We start from the raw sequence: 19,135 nt of genomic DNA, 5'->3' as shown, positions 1-19,135 counted from the left end.
GGAATAGAGTCCATTTTACCTGTATATATCTGAAAATCCTCTGGCCCTATATTTCTGCATATAATGTTAGAATGATTCGTAAATGTCAACAGCTTAGCTGGAGCCTTTATAACCATCACCATGTTGAGCAGACAGCTTGGGTTATTGAGGGTCCAAATAGAGTTCAGCCAAATCTAAGCCTCCAGCCTATGGCCAGTTCTATCTGGAAGCTATTTGGAGTTACATTTTTCTGAAATCTTTTCTTCAATTCCTTTTATATGCCTTATTCTCCCCTCCTGCCAGCATTTATCTGATTCTAGAAAATCTTCCTGTCACCTCAACTCCACGGGGAGCTTAGAATTCACCCTCCATCTCAGATTGATTGTGTAAAGGCTTAAAATGGTTCCTGCTGCTTAACACATAATGAATGTAATGGGCATTTGTTTGCAAACTCTAAGCCCCAGTGCCTCCTTACTGGATTAAAGTTGTAATTCTCCTTTCTTCCTTTTTTAAATTTTAATTGGTGTCTAGGTCTCTCACGACTTCGCAATCAACTTTAATGAAGACAACCCAGAATGTGCAGGTAAATCACACATAAAAGAAAGCCAAGGTCTCACATCCCTTCCGTGTGTACCTTTCCTATTTTTGTCTCTCTGCTCTGATACAGTGTGTCAGTTATCCACAGTCATCTGTCCACAACAGACAGCTAGGCTTTCTCTATCCAAATAAACTTTCTACTCCAAAGGCAACAGAGAGCCATAATAACAGAGTAGAAAAATAGCCATAAAAGACAGAATGCAGGGGTGCTTGGGTGGCTCAGTTGGTTAAGCATCTGACTTTGGCTCAGGTTATGATCTCATGGTCCATGAGTTCAAGCCCCGCATCAGGTTCTGCACTAACAGTGCAGAGCCTACATCGGATTCTGTGTCTCCCTCTCTTTCTGCCCCTCCCCCACTCATTCTCATTTTCTCTCTCTCTCTCTCTCTCTCTCTCTCTCTCTCAAATAAACATTTTAAAAAAATTTTTAAAAGACAGAATGCAGAAGAGGTCTTAAGCTTACAGTAAGAATATTGATAGTAATTTCTGGATTTCTCTGCCAAAGAAACATGGGGGAGAAATTTATCCAATGGGCAGTGATATGCTACCCCTCTTTCTGCTTTCCAAGTTTTCATTAGGGATTTATTTTTCACAACTTCCTCCTGTATAAAGGAATAAAGAGAGGGGGAAACACGGAAATCATTTGACACTTTCAGCATGTTGGCAAAGGATATGGCCTCAGTGACTTCAAACAAGAAGCTTTATGGTTTTGTGCCAGAAAGAGCCTTCTCAAAGGATTTGGCCAGTGTTCCATTATTTCCAGCTAGAAATCCCTCAACATATTCCATTAAATAATGATGATGACACGATGTACACATGACTCCTACGGGTGGCCAAGGGTGATATAGACCAGAGTAGAGTCAGCAGGTGGTGTGAAATCTAGAGAAACATTAAAGCTGACTTGCCTAGTGGCTGAGAGCACAGCCTTTAGAGAGAGCCAGGTAAGACCCAGGCTTGAATCCTGAGACTATGACTCACTTGCTTTGTGACCTGAGGCAGATCATTTAGCCTTCCCAAGCCTCAGTTTCATCACCTATAAAAGGGGTATAACATCTATTTCATTGTGCTGTGAAGATCTAATGAAATCTTTTGTGTAAAGTGGGATATTAGGGAAATGTTTGTGGAAAAGGTTGCTTTTGACTTGAGCCTTTAAAGAGAATGATTTCATCAGGAGTGTGGGCAACACCACCAGTGATGTGGTGTTTTCCTTTTTACCTTAACGACATAAATGTGACATTGAAAAGGACTATTGGGGCAATTTAATGTTTTATTTCTGCGTGTGTTTGATTGCACATAGATTTAAGGAGATACTGAAGTGCTACTGATCTTTACCAATTTCACCTTAGGAATTCAAGGAGTTGTGGAAGCCTATCAGAGCTGCCTTCCCAAGCTCCAACTTTACGGTCCCACCAACATCGCCCCCATCATTCAGAAGGTTGCCAAGTCAGCATCAGAAGAGACTAACACCAAGGAGGCATCGGTAAGGAGAGGGCTGGTCCTCCTGCTAAACGATGTTCACTCACCCGGATATTGGCCACAGCACCCATCCCACTCTGACAATAAATCCAGACATTTCTACTTGTATGAGTTTGGACAAGTGCCTTCACCCTCCCCCACCTTCAGTCTCCTCATCTGAAAAATGAACATAATCATACCCAACTCTGCTGGGTTATTGTGAGGCTCAGAGATGCCACATCTCAAATGTCTGCAACATTATCTGAACCCAGGAGACACTCCACAACGGAAGCTATTATAGTCCACGGCAGGTCACACTCATCTCATATTCCTGGGGCAAAAAAAATCGTCCAAAAATAAGCTTGCTTTCCAATGGACCCATACTACAGATGAAAGCAAAGCAAAACAGAAGTAAAACAATGGATGATTCTGTCCCCTGATGGTCAGATGCAGCAACACAAAACATCATGGCAAAGATTTATTTTACATTCTGTTCATGGTTTTCTTTCTTTTTTTTTTTTAATTTACATCCAAATTAGTTAGCATATAGTGAAACAATGATTTCAGGAGTAGATTCCTTAGTGCCCCTTACCCATTTAGCCCATCCCCCCTCCCACAACCCCTCTAGTAACCCTCAGTTTGTTCTCCATATTTATGAGTCTCTTCTGTTTTGTCCACCTCCCTGTTTTTATATTATTTTTGTTTCCCTTCCCTTATGTTCATCTGTTTTGTCTCTTAAAGTCATCATATGAGTGAAGTCATATGATTTTTGTCTTTCTCTGACTGACTAATTTCACTTAGCATTATACTGTCCAGTTCTATCCACATAGTTGCAAATGGCAAGATTTCATTCTTTTTGATTGCTGAGTAATATTCCAGTGTGTGTGTGTGTGTGTGTGTGTGTGTGTGTGTGTGTACCACATTTTCTTTATCCATTCATCCATCGATGGACATTTGGGCTCTTTCCATACTTTTGCTATTGTTGATAGTGCTGCTATAAACATGGGGGTGCATGTGTCCCTTCGAAACAGCACACCTGTATCCCTTGGATAAATGCCTAGTAGTGCAATTGCTGGGTCGTAGGATAGTTCTATTTTTAGTTTTTTGAGGAAACTCCATACTGTTTTCCAGAGTGGCTGCACCAGCTTGCATTCCCATGTTCATGGTTCTCTTAAGAGAAATGTAAACCAAGGCTATAAGGCTGAAAAGAGTTTGGTTTTTTCTCCCCTAAAATCTTAGAGTTGAATATAACCATAACTTTTCTATATATCATTTTTAATGATACTGATATCTTTCCTTTCTAGCTTTCTTAATTTAGTAGAATATTGCCAATGTCTGAAATTTTCTCTAGTTTTATCCTGGGTCCAAGATACTGCATTTCCGTGAAGAAGATTATATGCTACTCCCTCATCTCCTGACATGAACTCACCCAACCTACGTGCCCGGGTTCTCAGCCTTCCTCATATTAGAATAGATGGAGGGCCATGCTGGTACCTGATGTCAACCTCTTGTCTTGTGTCCGGGAGCACATCCCCTCTCAGTTATCCAAGGACATTGGTCCAGCAGTTATGTTCCCCTTCTCTCCTTATCATCTATTTCCCCTTCCTACTGAAGACTTATTTCCATTAGCAAATAAAACAGGCTATAATCTCTGTTTGAATTACAATCTCTCCCTTGACTCCACTTTACCCTTTAGCTACTGTCCCTTACTTTACTTTCCTTTAAAGCAAAAGCAGAATCTACCTCACTATCTCGATCCACCTATACCAGCCAGACTTTCCTCCGCAACATTCTTCTGAAAATTGTACTTCTCAGAGTCAATGGCGCCTCCATCTTGCCAAACCCACAGAGGCCATGGAGAAAATCTGAATCCTCACAGATACAAGATTTACAAATAAGGGTTCGACAGGATCAGTATTTCATTTTCTTTTTTTTAACTTTTTTTCAATCTCAAACTTCAAACTCAAATTCTTCAAATGATACCTTGCTCAGAAGTCCAACATATAAAATGGATTTTAAGAAAATAGACCATTCTTGCTAAATCTGGGCTAAGGAATGAGGTTCAAACTTGTCTGTTCGCCTTTACTTCCTTTATCCCCAAGAGCAGACAAGATATCCCCAGAGCTCCCTACAGCCCAGTTTAAAAACTGAATGATCCCAGGCCCTCTAGCAAACCAGGACCCACAAGAATAAAAAGAGAATAGGGCTGACATGGGTCTGGATTCGGGCCTGATTAAAGCCAGTGTGAGTTTTTGGCCATGACTCACTCCCCCAAGGACAGGCGTGTCTGCTTTGAAAGGACATGTCAGGAATCGGTGAAGGAAGTATCTAATCCACACAACCTCAGATAATTTACCCTGTAGGCCAGAAACACTGGTGTTTTTCCCCAGAGATTTTCCCTGTTCTTTGAACAGCGTATGGTCCAGGGCCCCTTGTTATCACTGATAGCTGAAGGTCCTAACCTTGAGCCTCTTGGGCAAGTTGTACAGGGCATCTATGGCTGTCAGATTTCCTTCTCGGTTTTGTGGAACCCTTGTAGAATAAAAAAAAAAATCCCCGCCTATCTAAAGACCCCAGTTCATTCAAAGACTATAATGTTTCATCTGTGAGCATTTTCCTAGCATGACTTGGGAAGTAACTGCTACTGCTTTCTTCATTGGAAATTTCCATCAGGATTTCGATCCAGCAATGTGCAGCCTGTTACTTTTAGCTAGATTGAACCTGGAAGGATCAGATTCTAAAATCTTGACAATCTTCTCAGAGCGGGGGTTCTAGACCTGTTTTGTTCCAGGAGTACCATTAACAGCTGGTGAAGCCCGTGGACCGCTTCTCTGAAATGCTTTTAAATGCACAAATTAAAATATATATTATAAATAAACCAAATGTATTGAAATGCATTCAGCAAAACATTTTTAAATGTAGCTAAGAAGCATGATAAATATAGTAATAAAATGCTTCTTTTATTAACATTAAATTATAAGAACTAGTAACTAGTCTAATAATTCTGTAATTTCTAAGTAGTATTGATATAAATGATATAGTAAGATATTTGCAGTCACTGTAATTTAACAGGAAAATATTCTGTGATTTCTATTGGTGATGAAGTTGCAAGTACAGTTAAAACTAATTTTATTTGTTAATTATATTAATAATTGAAATAATGATAAATTTCAGTTAGAGGTTAGTGAAAATAAAAATGTAATTTTCCCCAAGTTCGCAGACTATCTGAAATCTTTCAACAGTCCACAGGCCCAGGTTAAGAATCCCTACTCTAGGGGCTCCTGGTTGGCTCAGTTGGTAGAGCATGCACCTCTTGGCCTTGGGGTTTTGAGTTCAAGTCCCAGTTTGGTGTAGAGCTTACTTAAAGATTAAAATCTTTAAAAAAATAAAATAAAATCCCTGCTCTAGATGAAAAGTCAACAAACTACATTCTGCAGTGTGTTTTTCAATGGCTTACAAGCTAAGAAGGGCTTTTACATTTTTAAATGGTTGAAAAAATCAAAAGAAGAATGATAATTTCATGGCACATGGAAATTATATGACATTTAAAACTTCAGACTCCATCAGTAAAATGTTATCGGGGCGCCTGGGTGGCTCTGTCAGTTAAGCGTCCAACTTCAGCTCAGGTCATGATCTCATGGTTCATGAGTTCGAGCCCTGCGTCGGGCTCTGTGCTGATAGCTCGGCACCTGGAGCCTGCTTCGGATTCTGTGTCTCCCTCTCTATCTTCCCTCCTCCGCTCTCGCTCTCTCTCTCTCTCTCTCTCTCTGTCTCTCAAAAATAAATAAACATTAAAACAATTTTAAAAAAAGAACACAACCATGCCCATTCATATTAAGTATTGAAATTGCTGTTCTCATATTACGCTAGCAAGTTTAGGTTGTTAGATAGAGATTACTAAATAATTGGTTATTGTCCCTTTACAGAAAATATTTTCCCGACCCTGTCTCTAGACCATTTCAACTCTAAAGTTTCTTGATGTGGTAGTGTGACTCTCAGGTGTTTTTGTTTCTGGAGGCATCGAGCAGGTAGGGATGATCCATCCCTTGGGGCTACAAAGATCAAATCGGTGGCAGTTGGGGAAAGTGGAGAAAGGAAGACTAGGGCTCATCTGTTTATGGGTCAGAAGCAATCTCCATCCAGGTGTGGCATCTGCCTGGCCTTCCAAGGCATACCCTGGAAAGGGTGATTTATGATTCTGGTGTATTCTATACCTCTTCCCCATATCTCCCACCACCAAGTTGCCTCCTTCTGCCCGTTCTCTGCACCTTCCTAGCTGTACTATGCGGTCATCCTACTGAAATCTTCCTCCAAATTCCCAGGCTACCTTTTTTTGTAACTGTATAAGACTCAAAGAGCATGGCTATGAATGAAAATCTACAACTGAAATGAACTTGCATATTGGTCGGTTAGCTAGAACTAGGGATGGGTAGTTAATTAATGGACATGGAACAGAAATAGTCTTTACTTTAAACTATATGAAAAGCGTGTAGAACATGTGGCTGTCTTCATCATAGTGTGAATTTCTATTCTCTCCAGTTGCACTTTTGACAAGTTATGTCATCTAAAATGTTTTTTTCAGACTTACAAAGAGAAGTGGGAACCTTTAACACTACCAGCCTGTGTGCAACCTTTTAAGTAGGATTCTCAAAACCCAATGTTTTCAGAATGTGGCCATTCTATCCAGCCTTTCTTCTTTGAAATATGGCAACTTGAAATGGCTTCATAATCCCACATTTATTCCCTGTAGATGTTGGGCCCATTGCAAAAATTATAGTAGATTGGCATGAGTGGCAGGCCAGGACCCTACTTCTCTCTCATCTCACAGTAGAGGCTATCATGATGCCACTCGCAGCAGTGATGACCTCTGATAGTCTTCCTTCTCCAGACCCCATAGCACGTCCTGAGCCCTCCCTGTGCTGATGCGTACAGAGCCTCTTCGGCAGTCTCCATCTCAGATGAGCCACCTGCCAGCCTATGCAGGTGGAAAGGGGCCAGCCAGTCTGCAGGCAGGAAGCGACAGGAGCTGAGCACCCACAAGCACGCTCGAAGTAGACCATGGTGCATGGCCTCTGGGGAAAGAGACTGCAGCCCTCACCCTCCGCCAGCAAGGCTCTAGACGAGTGCTGTCCACTGGAAATGTAATGGGAGTCGTATATGCAATTTTAATTTCTCTAGTGGCCACATTTTTAAAAGTTAAAGGAATCTAGGGAATTCATTTTATCAAAACCCAATATAACCAAAATATTCTCATCTTAATATATGTTCCGTATAAAAAATTATTAATGAAATATTTTACATTCTTTCTTTGTACTCAGTCTTCAAAATCCATGTGTATTTACTTACATCATCTTAATTTGGATGCTAAATCATCACCACAAATACTTGATCTTTCTTTAGATTTTATATGTTAATCGTTGAGAAGCTAGATTCACATACCTGAGTGGTTCCAGATGTCCTTCAGAGGTTTCCAATAACTGAATCGAGTCTTCATTTTGAAAGTTAAATTTAAATTCATTTAAATGAAATAAAATTAAAATTCCAGTTCCCCTGTTACTCTAGTCACACTTCAAGGGCTCGGTAGTCACATGGAGCTAGTCACTATCGTATGGGGCAATGCATTCATAGACTCTGAAAAATCCCACAGCTGAAGAGGATAGGATAAATGGTCTAGTCCCATTCCTCACTTCGCAGATGAAGAGACTTAGACCCAGAAGAGGGAAGGAGTTTTCCCAGGAACTCAGAGAGTGAGTCTTTGAAGCCAGGCCCTCTTGACTCCCCTCTGCTGCTCTGTCCACTACCCTGTGCTTTGTAACTGCCACTAAGGTGATTATTAGAATTAACCCACAATTCGTATGCCTGCATTTAAGTTCCATTCATCATAACCTTAAGTCGTTAGGGCTGTAACACTCAATAAAAGACTCCATAAAAAGACAGACTCCATAAAAGTCTGTCAGTACTGTCGCAGTGGTCAGTATGCACAGAAGCCTCCTGGGTACATAACTGGTATTGTCCTTGTCTCCCCCACCTCTCCATCCCCATGGTCACCTGGCCTCCAATCAATTGCAGCAATACTTCATCCTGCTGATCCTCACCGACGGCGTCATCACAGACATGGCCGACACCCGGGAGGCCATCGTCCACGCCTCCCACCTCCCCATGTCGGTCATCATCGTCGGGGTGGGCAACGCTGACTTCAGCGACATGCAGATGCTGGATGGTGACGACGGCATTCTGAGGTCACCCAAGGGAGAGCCTGTCCTTCGAGACATCGTCCAGTTCGTGCCCTTCAGGAACTTCAAACACGTACGCATATCTCTGGGGCTTCCCGTGGGAGAGCAGAACCAAAGCAAGCCCACTCCCACATTTTACCATCAGTGTCTGGGGTGAAGCAATGCTAGCTGTCCCTGTGGGGCCGGGCCGTGTCACATGCAGGATACATAGAGCTTGGCTCTTTGGAGAAAGACGTGTGACTTAAGTAAGAGATGAGGAGTTGTGCTAACTGTGGTGGCCAGCGTTTCACTGGCACTTGCCCCCGTCCGTATAATTTCGGCTCTCTAGTGCACACAGGGCTGCATGCACCTTTGGGCAGGCTGTTCCCTTCCCGAGGGTGCCAGGCTGAAGTAGCAAAGCGAAGCTGAAATTCAGCCTGGGTTCTCCTTGTCAAGCCACGGACCCTCGGAGACGCCTGTGTTTGCCTTGGAAAAGTATAGTTTTGAAATGATAGAGACCTAAATCCTCTATAAATATACAGTAAACAGCATGAAAGATTTATTTAACTCTTTAATGAGGGAACCAGAAAGATAACAAAGCTATTCAAAGGAGGGTATAAAATAGTTGATTATGGTCACGGGGGGGCGGGCAATACTGGCATAGGTTTGCTAGGCGGATTCAAAACTGCTTAATAACCAAAAGGGTTAAAAAATAATAATTATCATCTTTAGATTACTTTCTTGACTGGGCAGAAATCTTGTCAGTTTTCTGCAAGTTAACATCTAGCTTTACAGCCTTGGGCTCCCGTCAGTAACAAACAGCAAGTCAAGCAGTGTCACAGTCCCCAGACGACCCCAAAGCAGGCCCACTAGACAATGCTCTGACACGGCCTTAAGAAATTGCTCTGTAACAGGTTTTCGGCATTTCCTAATTTGGGATGATTTTTAACTCGAGAAAAGACACCTTTAAAATGTACACAAAACCCTGCACATGTAGGGCTGCTGTTGCCCAGAGTGACACCTTCTCTGAGTCACACGAAGGTCCCCTCTGTGCTGGTAGTGGCCCTGAGGGGTTCTTCAGAGCCTCCTCCAGCTGCATCTGGGTGTCACGTGTGTTGTCACAGACAGTCCTCTGTGTTCTTTTGTTCCATGCTGCTTGTGGAGGCCGCTCAAGAGCGGAGCACCCACAGCCCCTGCTAGCCACGGAGGCCTTGCCTTCTGCTCTGCGTGTGGTGCCAGCAATACCGCTCCCAGGCCTGGCAACTGAACTTGAGCTGCCCCAGCAGGAGGGAATCTCCAGAATCTTAGTGCCCGGAAACCCAGTGGTCTCCTTGGAAATGACAAGAACCCCCTCCTCTCCGTGCTACGGAGAGCCCTCTGTCACCTGGACTATGAAGGCAGACCACCAATGCCTACGCTTCCCATCCCCCTGCTGGAAATGTCTTTGGCTTCCCCCTCCAGCCCCTCTGTTCTGAGGCCTGAAGTCAGTTATTTAGGGTCAGGCACTCTGCCATCCAACTTGAGGTTTCCCTTCTGACATTTTCTGGAAAAGCCTTTCTCCTCAAGCCCAAAACCCTCATTCAAATGAAACCCTTCACCCTCCTAGCCAATTTATCAGATACATCCAGAAGCATCGGAATCCCAATCTGGGATCACCCTGGGACCCCAGCTACACTGGGTAAGGCAAGTATGAAAGTAAGATGGATGGGTTTATTGTCAACAAGTCCCAGTGCCAGCGTCAGAGCCTTTGGCATACGCTTTTCACAAACTGCTGCTTACCACCTTTTTGGGACGGACTTTAAAGCAAACATTCAGATAAATCACAAGCCCAGCAACCTCCACTGAACCCTACATCTCTTGGTCTACCGAGACCACTTAGAGAGATCCCTGCACACTCCAGGGCTCCTTGAACGATAAGGTATTGCTCATAGCCTTACGGCCACACAATTGCTATTCGCCCTTTAAGGAGAACTGTGTGTAATTAGAATCATTAAAGGAGCCAAACATCAATCCCTGGTTACAGCCTTGAGTACAAAGGGAGCTCCAAGTAACACCAAGCCCCCAGAAAGCACATAGGCACTAGTGGGGGGTGTGGGCTAGCTGTGGAGGAGGCTGTTTGCCTGGGGAGGGTGTTTCCAAATGAAACCACTTACTAAATAAAAGAGGCTCAGCAAGCCCTCAGGTCGTCTGCATGGGGACAGCAAGGAGTGTTATCTGCTAGGTGGAGGGATGTTTTAGAGCAGGCTAAATTTGCTGCAATTGTGTTCACCAATGAAGCTATCACTTCCCCAAACCATCCTCTCTCTGTCCCTGCATGCACACACTTGTGCAACACACACACACACACACACACACACACACACACACACACACACACACCTGTGTGCTACAGCAATGCCACAGAGCCATGCGAGTTCTCGCCTCTCCTCCAGCTTCCTCGTATTCCTCAAACACTCATGGAGCACCTTCTATGGGCACAGCATGTGCTAGACTAGGACCACAGTGAGATGATAAAGCCACAGAGCCAGGCCTCGAGGAATTTTCTGGAGAACTACATGGTTGGGACATACGTGTCAGCAGAAAACTCCCATGCTAAGCAACCTGTGGGTGATTGAAAAGGGTTCAAATGTTGCTCTAGGATTTCAGAGCAGAGAGGAGCAGCAGAGAGGAAAGCCTCACAGCTTGAGGTCGTAAAAGGAAGAAGGACAGAGCCTTGGTGGGCAGGGAGGTGAGGGGGCGTCAGCAACAAGGGAAGCACCCTGATCAGGGTGAGGGAGTGGGTGCTGCTTGCGCGTGTCTGGGGCACAGAGTCTCCAGCAGCTCTGTGGGTGACGAGAACAACACCAGGGGCATATCACCCACGAATTATCTTCGTGGATTTCAGATTACAGTTTGAAAACTATGTCGTCATCCAAACAAATCTACTCTGAATTCAATACACAGTAAATAAAATGGAAGGTGAGCTGGTATCATTTCATATAAGCCAGTCACCCATGAACTGCCTCTCTTTGCATAATAACTCAAAGCTTTGAAGTGGACAAGGCACAGACTCTGAGCTGTGTGGCTCTGGGCAAGTTATTTAACCTTTCTGTGCCATAGACTTTCATCTGTAAAATGAGGCAAATGACAAATACATTGGGAGAATGAAGGTGGTACCTATATAAAGCTTGGCACAGCAGCTGGGCGTCATGGGTAGTTAATAAATACAGCTGCAAATACCAGCTGTATTCACCTTTTTGGCCTTTTCCCAACCAGATCATGCCCTCAAGCCCTAACCGCTCACCAGAGCCACCAGAGCCAGCCCAGATATGCAAAAGAATGGGAGAGTCATTTAAAAACTGTGCTGTCTAGGGGCGCCTGGGTGGCTCAGTAGGTTACGCGTCTGACTTTGGCTCAGGTCATGATCTCAAGGTTCATGGGTTCAAACCCCATGTCTGCACTTTCAGTGCAGAGCCTGCTTGGGATTCTCTCTCTCTCCCTCTCTCTGCCCCTCCCCCACTCATGCTTTCTCTCTCTCTCTCTCTCTCTCTCTCTCTCTCAAAGTGAATAAATAAACTTTAAAAAAAAACTGTGCTAATACAGTGACAAATAGCCACATGCAGCTGTTTAAATTAATTTAAATAAATTTTAAATAAAATTTAAAATTCAGTTTTTCATTCACACCAGCCACATTTCAAGGGCTCGATAATCACATGAGTCTAGTGACTGCCATACTGGACAGTGCAGATATAGAATATTTCCATCATTGTACAAAGTTCTACTTGCCAGCATTAGTTAGGGATATCTTTGTCTTCAAATAACAGCAAATTCATCTTAACAGGGGATTACACAAGTGGTTCTTAACCAGGGACAACTTTGGCAACATCTGGAGACACTTATGATAGTGACAGTTTTGGGTGCTACTTGCAGGTAGTGGGTAGAGGCCAGGGGTGCTGTTAAACATCCCACAATGCACAGGACAGTTCCCCACACCAAGAATTAGCTGGCCCAAAATAGCAATAGTGCCAAAATTGAGAGACTCTGGATTGTGTAAATACAAATACATTGTTCTTCTGTAACGAGAAGTTAGGACTGGCAGCTGCTGACATCTTTTTTTCAGTGATTTGACAGCATCAGGACAAGCACTTGGTGATTCCCCTTGCTGTTGTCTCGTGATGATAAAACAGTTGCCGTAGCTCCAGGAATTACATTCTAGTTCAAAGAAAAAAAGAAGAGGAAAGGGAAACAAAGCCTATTATGTCTGTGCCCTCTAATCAGGAAAAAAAAAAAAGCTTTCCAAGAAACATCCTTATGTCTCAAAGGACAAAACTGGGGCCTATGGGCATCCTTAGGTTCAAGGGAGGCTGGGAAATTAAGTATTTGGCTTTCTAGCCTTTATATGACATGTGGCCAGAGAGTAAACTACAGTAGGAATGACTTTCATAGTTACCCCAGTGTACATGTGGACCATGCTGTAACACACAACCCTGAGCAGACATTTATAAACTGAGCATTCACAGATGTCAGGTGCCCAACATGCTAAGACATCTTTGAAATGTGAGAGGTCACTTTAGAAAAATTCCCCATCATGTTTTCAAGATATGTGTCTCTATTTTGAGCCTCCTCAAAACTGTGTGAGATAAAACCAATCCCTATTCTTTGCTGTTTTGTCTCCAAGAACACAGGGGCTCAGCCAAGTTGAATGGCTGAGTGGCAAGCCACAGAGGAAGGAAAGAGCAAGAAACCAGGTCATTGGGCATTTAGTCGAACCCTCTTTCTTTCCTTTGCTGAGAGGAATCTCAAGCACTCGTTAACTGGTCCCTCGGCTTCAAGTTTTCAAGTTCAATAATAGCTAATAATGAGACTAGGGCAATTTTATTTGCCCGGAGGCTGGAAAGTTAGTACTGAATGCCAGAGCCGGAGGTCAGATCCAGCTCTGTATGACTCCAGAGTCCATGCAGAATACCAACCTCCACCTTCCTCTGCCCCAAATCATACAGGGGGACCATACTGCTGACAGAATAAGACTACATTAATTAGTGGTATTCAAGACCCTCCGTCACCTGGCCTCAAGCTTATCTTCCAACAGAATACTCCAACAATCCTGCATCCCCAACACACACACACACACACACACACACACACACACACTTCTTTCAGCCCCATCAGATGACTCCCTGTCCCTAGAATGATCAAACATCATTCCCCTTCTTCTCTACATTTTAAAACATGCCTAACTTAAATCCCACCTCCTCTTGGAAGTCTGCTGTGATTTCCTCTAATATGACTTGGTCTTTTCATTTTCTGTGCTCTCGTCCCAGAACATTAATGACTCTAGAACAGTGCTTCCCAAATTTCAGTTCACATAGGAATCACCCTACAGGCACCAAGTTAAAATGCAGATGATGATTCAGTAGCTCTGGGATGGTTCTAACGTTGTACGTTTCTATTAAGCTCCCATGTAACGTGCTGTTGTTCTGTGGCATGTACCATGTTCACACTCACAGTAGAGTTCATTTTGGCCACACCAGGCTCCCCTGTCATGATTATACCTCCTTTAATGGCAAGAACCACAAACTCTTATAAACCCTGGCATCGTGCCTGGACTTGAACACAACTTGGGAACCAAACTTAAAGACAATTCATTCTGCTGTCCAACTTTCACCCGTCTTCAGCTGTGGATAGCTTTATATTTTGAGACAGGCATGAAAAATATAATTATTAAATGAAAGGTTCATTTTCCAACAATCTAACAACTCTCTTGCTTGGAGTAGATGATCAACAAATATCGATTGAATGAATGAATGAATGAATGAGAGAGAGAGGGTAGCAGCTCAGAGCAAGACTGCAGTCTTGTAGGCTGATTCTGGATCAGATTCCTTGGGCCAGGTGCCAAAGTCACGGTGATTTCTTCTTCCCTGCAGGCATCTCCAGCTGCCCTGGCAAAGAGTGTGTTGGCCGAAGTCCCAAATCAAGTCGTGGACTATTACAATGGCAAAGGGATTAAGCCAAAATGTTCATCGGAAATGTATGAGTCTTCCAGAACACTAGCGCCGTGAACTCCGCACGCTTTTCCAGAGTTCTGAAACACTATTCCTGATAACATTTAATACTTCTACTACTCCTGTACTTAAAAAGACACACACACATACACATTTAAAAAATAGCACGTTTGGGTGATTTTTAACTAACTGACAATTTTTTTTGCATGTGTAGCCCTGAGGCCTGGATCTGTTAAGCTCTTGTATCGTCAAAGACTTTTTACAAGGAAACACAAATAATTGTAACTTACTCTTTACATTATAGCATGTCGCCTTGAAATAAAATGTTGTCTGTATCCGTTTTTTATACAGGTTTGTCGAAATTTTGCTAAATTTCTTATTATCTTTACACTGTGAAGCATTTTGAAACATTTACCGAACGTCGATAGCCAAAACATATTTGGTTTTATCTGCTACGGGATGAGAGACTTTTCAAAATGGCAGATGCATGGACTGTATTTTGCATGTTTAAAATAAAAACAAACCAACAAACAAACCACACTGTTTTTTGCAGTTGTTATCTATAATCCCTCCCTGCTAATAACGGTCTCTTTGCTGAAGAAAAGGTTCATCCACCTAGACATAGACTTCTAGAAGTGGGTCTGGGGCACCTCTCAGCCCAGCACCTCTCAGACTTGACTGTGCACACAGACTACCTGAGGATCTTGTTAAAATTCAGACTGGTGCAACAGGTCCACAGGACCCAAGATTCTGCATCTCTAACAAGGTCCCAGGTGATGCCATTGCAGTCTACACTGAAGAGTACTGAGGTTCTAGGCTTTGGGGTATCATCCTAGAGACCGTCTGAAACAGGGAAGCACCTCGTCTGCTTGCGAAGGGCACTTGTCCCCTGCCGGTAGCACAAAAGTCCTGCCTGTCTCCGAGGTGGGAATAGAAAGTAGTGAAACTGATTCCAGAAGCTGCATACCCCAAATCAGTCTCACTGCTTTATAGTCACTCCTCTTCCTTAAAAAGACTGGGGAGGGTTCCTCCTTGCCAGCCCCTGCCCTCTTAAAGGAGGCATCACACGACCTCAACAGGAATGGTTCCATTTTTATGTCAATCCCTAGGAGAGACCTCAGAGTCTTCAGTGGGACCACAACAATGGAAACTTGTTCATGGCCAATGGCCATGCAGTATGGTTCTCCAGAAACTTGGCCCACCGAGCTGATCTTTAAGCTTAGTGTGGGGCTTCTGACTGCCTCTTTTTATCACTCCTGAGAGCAAATTCTACCAGCAGAAATGCCTAGAATCATTGTTCTGTGTGGAGGTGTTTTGTTTTGATAGAAACCGGCCAGTCTTGAACCAGAACGAATGTTTCCCGTGTCTAATGTTCTCACAGAGAAATGGACAAATGTTTTACAGGTATAAAAGGCACAAGGAGGAACTTATTTTTGGTCAGAGCATTGGGGAAGTAAATCACAAGGCAAAATAGATCTGTTTGTTGTTTGTTGCGGGAGGAAGTACTAATAAGCAAATCAAATGCCTTGTATGATCTCCAGTGTTATAATTATAGATCCTCACTTTGCAAATACATGTCAGCCAAATGCACAACATTTTGGGAATGATGGTTAAAAAAATGTATGACTGAAAAAAAATCATAAATATTTAAACTGTATTGTTTTATGAATAAATTGAGTACTTACAGAATTTTTTCTAAGAGTTTTAGTCGTGTTTCTCTTTTCCAGGCAATTTGCTAGCAGTGATTTATTTCATGTAGATGACACAGCCTCAGATTAGGACTCGCTCTTTCACAGTCCCGTAGAAACACATGGATCATTGTTTTTGACAAACAAGGATTCAACTATTAAGGCCCTATTGTACAGAATTATCCGATGGTGGTTTCTGTCATCAGATGTGCTTCCATGTCGATGTGCCTAGAACATAGTAATAAGCAGTCCATAGATATTTAATGAATAAAGAGATGACTAATCGAATGAACGAATGAATGAATGGACTTGTTAATGTGCCTCGTGATTGATCTCAAATCTATTGTAGATTTAACAGGTGAGTTAAGTGGATATGGCTGTTAATCATGTCATTCTCAAATATCTGTTGGGATCTGTTACATTCATGTCAGGATCCCTGGGATCTGTGAGGTAGGGTGACAAGTACAGAGTCTAGTTTGCCTGGCAGAACCTGATGACAGCTTACTTGAATTTTCATAGCCAGACTGAAGCCCGACTCAAAAGAAGAATGGAAATAGTAGCTAACAGTCATTGAAGGCTTACTGGTGCCAGGTCCTATCCCAAGTGCTTGCCACATACTATCTCATTTAATTCTCCCAAAAGCCGTATGAGGTAGATAATCTTACTAGTCTCATTTTGCAGATAAGAAAACTGAGCCACAGAGATCTCACGAACCATGAGATCATGACTTGAGCCAAAATCGAGTCGGAAGCTTAACCGACTGAGCCACCCACGTGCCCCATGGCTCTCGAGCCCATTTCCTAATCCCAATTTCAGCTATCTCCTGGCACTATACCTGCCCACTTGCCATATTAAGCAGTAGATACTTAGGACATTTCAGAGAATGAGGCTTAAAACTTGACCTTTGCCTCCATTTCAGAAATTTCTCTGGGTCACCTAGTATCTCAGCCTCTTGATGTGGGCTCTTGGCATCTTGTGATATAACATCCCCCTGGGAGCCGTGGAAGAGACTCAGGATACTCAGGTCTTCCCAATTTCCTGCCACCAAGGAGACCATGTAGATCAGATATGACAAACACGAATGCTCCCAGGAGCTGAGCAAGCCATGTGAGTGACTGAGGAGGAACAGGTTAAAACAAGGGACATAAAGAGAAGAGTGTGGCGAGGATGGAGAGAAACTAGAAAGCACGTGTCCACAAAAGGGCATAGCTCCAGGGCCCTGGCACAAGTGTGAAAGCAATGCAGCCAGTCCCTCAGGTTCTCAAAAGAATTGGAAAATGTGATCTTTCACATAAAACTTAGCAATTTGTCAATGTGGCAAATTCATTCAAACTCCAACAATTGTTTTAAATACAACAAGGACCAAACTGTAAGAGGCAAAGGAGAAATATCTCTGAGCTTAAATTGGCTGGGAGGGTGAGTTTGGAACCACTGAGTTCTATCCATGTGTGGTCTGCCCCCCACTGGGCCTCAGTAGACAACGTACACTCCAAAATTCCTGGACAACCCACAGATATTTTATTTCTGTGGTTTATATCTATCGACATTTGCTGCAATTTGAAATTGAATCTTAAAATATATTTACTAGCTCATTTACATGACACTAATATACCCATTACACATTAACATAAAGAAAATATTTTTATTTTAAAAACTGTATTTCAGGGCACCTGGGTGCCTCGGTCGGTTAAGTGACCGACTTGGGCTCAGGTCATGATCTCGTGGTTCGTGAATTCGAGCCGCGCGTCAGGCTCTGTGCTGACAGCTCAGTGCCTGGAGCCTGCTTCAGATTCTGTCTCCCTTTCTCTCTGCCCCTCCCCTGCTTACTCTCTGTTTCTCTCCCTCAAAAATAAAATAACGATAAAAAAAATTTTTTAACTATATTTCAAAATAAAATAACATAAAAAACTATATTTTCAGGGCACCTGCTGGTTCATTCAGAAAAGCATGCAACTCTTGATCTCAGGATCGTGAGTTTGAGCCCTCCGTTGGGTGTAGAGATTATGAATGAATGAATGAATGAATGAATTTTCAAAGACAAAAAATAGTGAGGCAAGCAGCATTGTACATCTTGCTTAATAAATGCCAGCTGGATTCTCATATCTGATTCTAAATTCACCCTGCTGTGTAATGATGTTTTGGGTTGAAGTACAACAAGGAAAATCTAGCCTTGCATGGCTATGTAGTTGGTACAGGGAGGGGGGCTTTCAGCTTTCTCAGATAATTGTGCAAATTCTTTTCACCACAGCACATCTCAAGAAGTGGTAGTTTCTTAAAGGTTAGTTGCAATGTCGAACGTGAAACCCTATCAAAAACCCTTCCTGGCATTTTCAACGTTCTTGTACCCATGCGTGACTTTGTAACATCACACACTGATCACTTGGAAAATATTGACCCGCTCACTGATTTAGATGTTCCAAATGCTTACATAGTTTATTTTGAAATACCAAAAAAACAAGTCACTTTCTTTTGTTGTATAATAACACTGCCTATCTCCTCAGACAAAGTATTGAGAATCTGTCAAATTATAGCGGCAGACTTAGGTTTTCCAACATTCTAATCTTTGCTAGAAAGCTCAAATGTTTTCACTGGCAACAAACACTGTCAGTTGTTTTTGTTGAAATGACAGATGCATTTCCTTCATTTTCAAGAAAGTATCTCCCAAATACCCACATCCGAGTAACTCTAGTTTATGTCAGTCTTTTTGTTTTCCAAGTAAAAATGGTGTTCTGTGGAGAAAAAACAAAACAAAACAAAAAAAGCAGCCCATCGAGGATACAACACGAAGGCGCACGCGTCTTTGAGGCAAGCGTCTTCGGTTGGAAGACAGCAAGCGTGCTGTGTGAGGTCTTTGTGCTCTGTCACCCAGCATATGAAAAAGACATAGACTTAAGGGTCAAGATGTAATAAAACTGCTAATTTTTCTGCTCCACCAAGAACATCCTTAGGTGAAACCGCATGTTCTTTCCTCAAAGGGTGTGATGGAGAAAAATAAAATGGCCTCTGCCAAAGTGTGGCACCACCTTCTTGACAGGAACTGAGACTCCAGCAGTTTGCCCACCATCGCTTTTGCACCATTGGTGCAAATGTTCAAGACAGGGAAAGAGGTACATAACATCTTAGCATTATTATGAAAATAGTTTTTACCTCACAGACTCCCTGTGAGGAGGGTCTCGGGGACCTTCAGGAACCACACTTTGAGAACTGCTCGCTCTAGACCATT

General features: G+C 42.9%; 1 protein-coding gene across 5 annotated transcripts in view; it reads left to right on the top strand.

Moving 5' to 3' along the window:
- The window catches only part of CPNE4 (copine 4), a 626,987-nt gene extending 611,069 nt beyond the window's left edge, over window positions 1-15,918 (top strand). For all 5 annotated transcript variants that reach the window (XM_086674292.1, XM_086674290.1, XM_086674291.1 and 2 more), the window contains 4 exons: window positions 511-562; window positions 1,923-2,056; window positions 8,101-8,337; window positions 14,147-15,918. In XM_086674292.1, coding sequence (XP_086530418.1) covers window positions 511-562; window positions 1,923-2,056; window positions 8,101-8,337; window positions 14,147-14,281 — 558 coding nt within the window. In that variant the 3' untranslated portion in view covers window positions 14,282-15,918. The remainder of the gene's footprint in view (window positions 1-510; window positions 563-1,922; window positions 2,057-8,100; window positions 8,338-14,146) is intronic.
- Window positions 15,919-19,135: the final 3,217 nt, after the last annotated feature.

Source organism: Puma concolor, chromosome C2 (assembly GCF_028749965.1).
Source record: "Puma concolor isolate L17-30 chromosome C2, mPumCon1.1.hap2, whole genome shotgun sequence".
In the NCBI taxonomy this organism is placed as follows: Eukaryota; Metazoa; Chordata; class Mammalia; order Carnivora; family Felidae; genus Puma; species Puma concolor.
The sequence above is the reverse complement of the archived record's forward strand: the minus strand, read 5'-3'. Positions and strand labels throughout refer to the sequence as shown.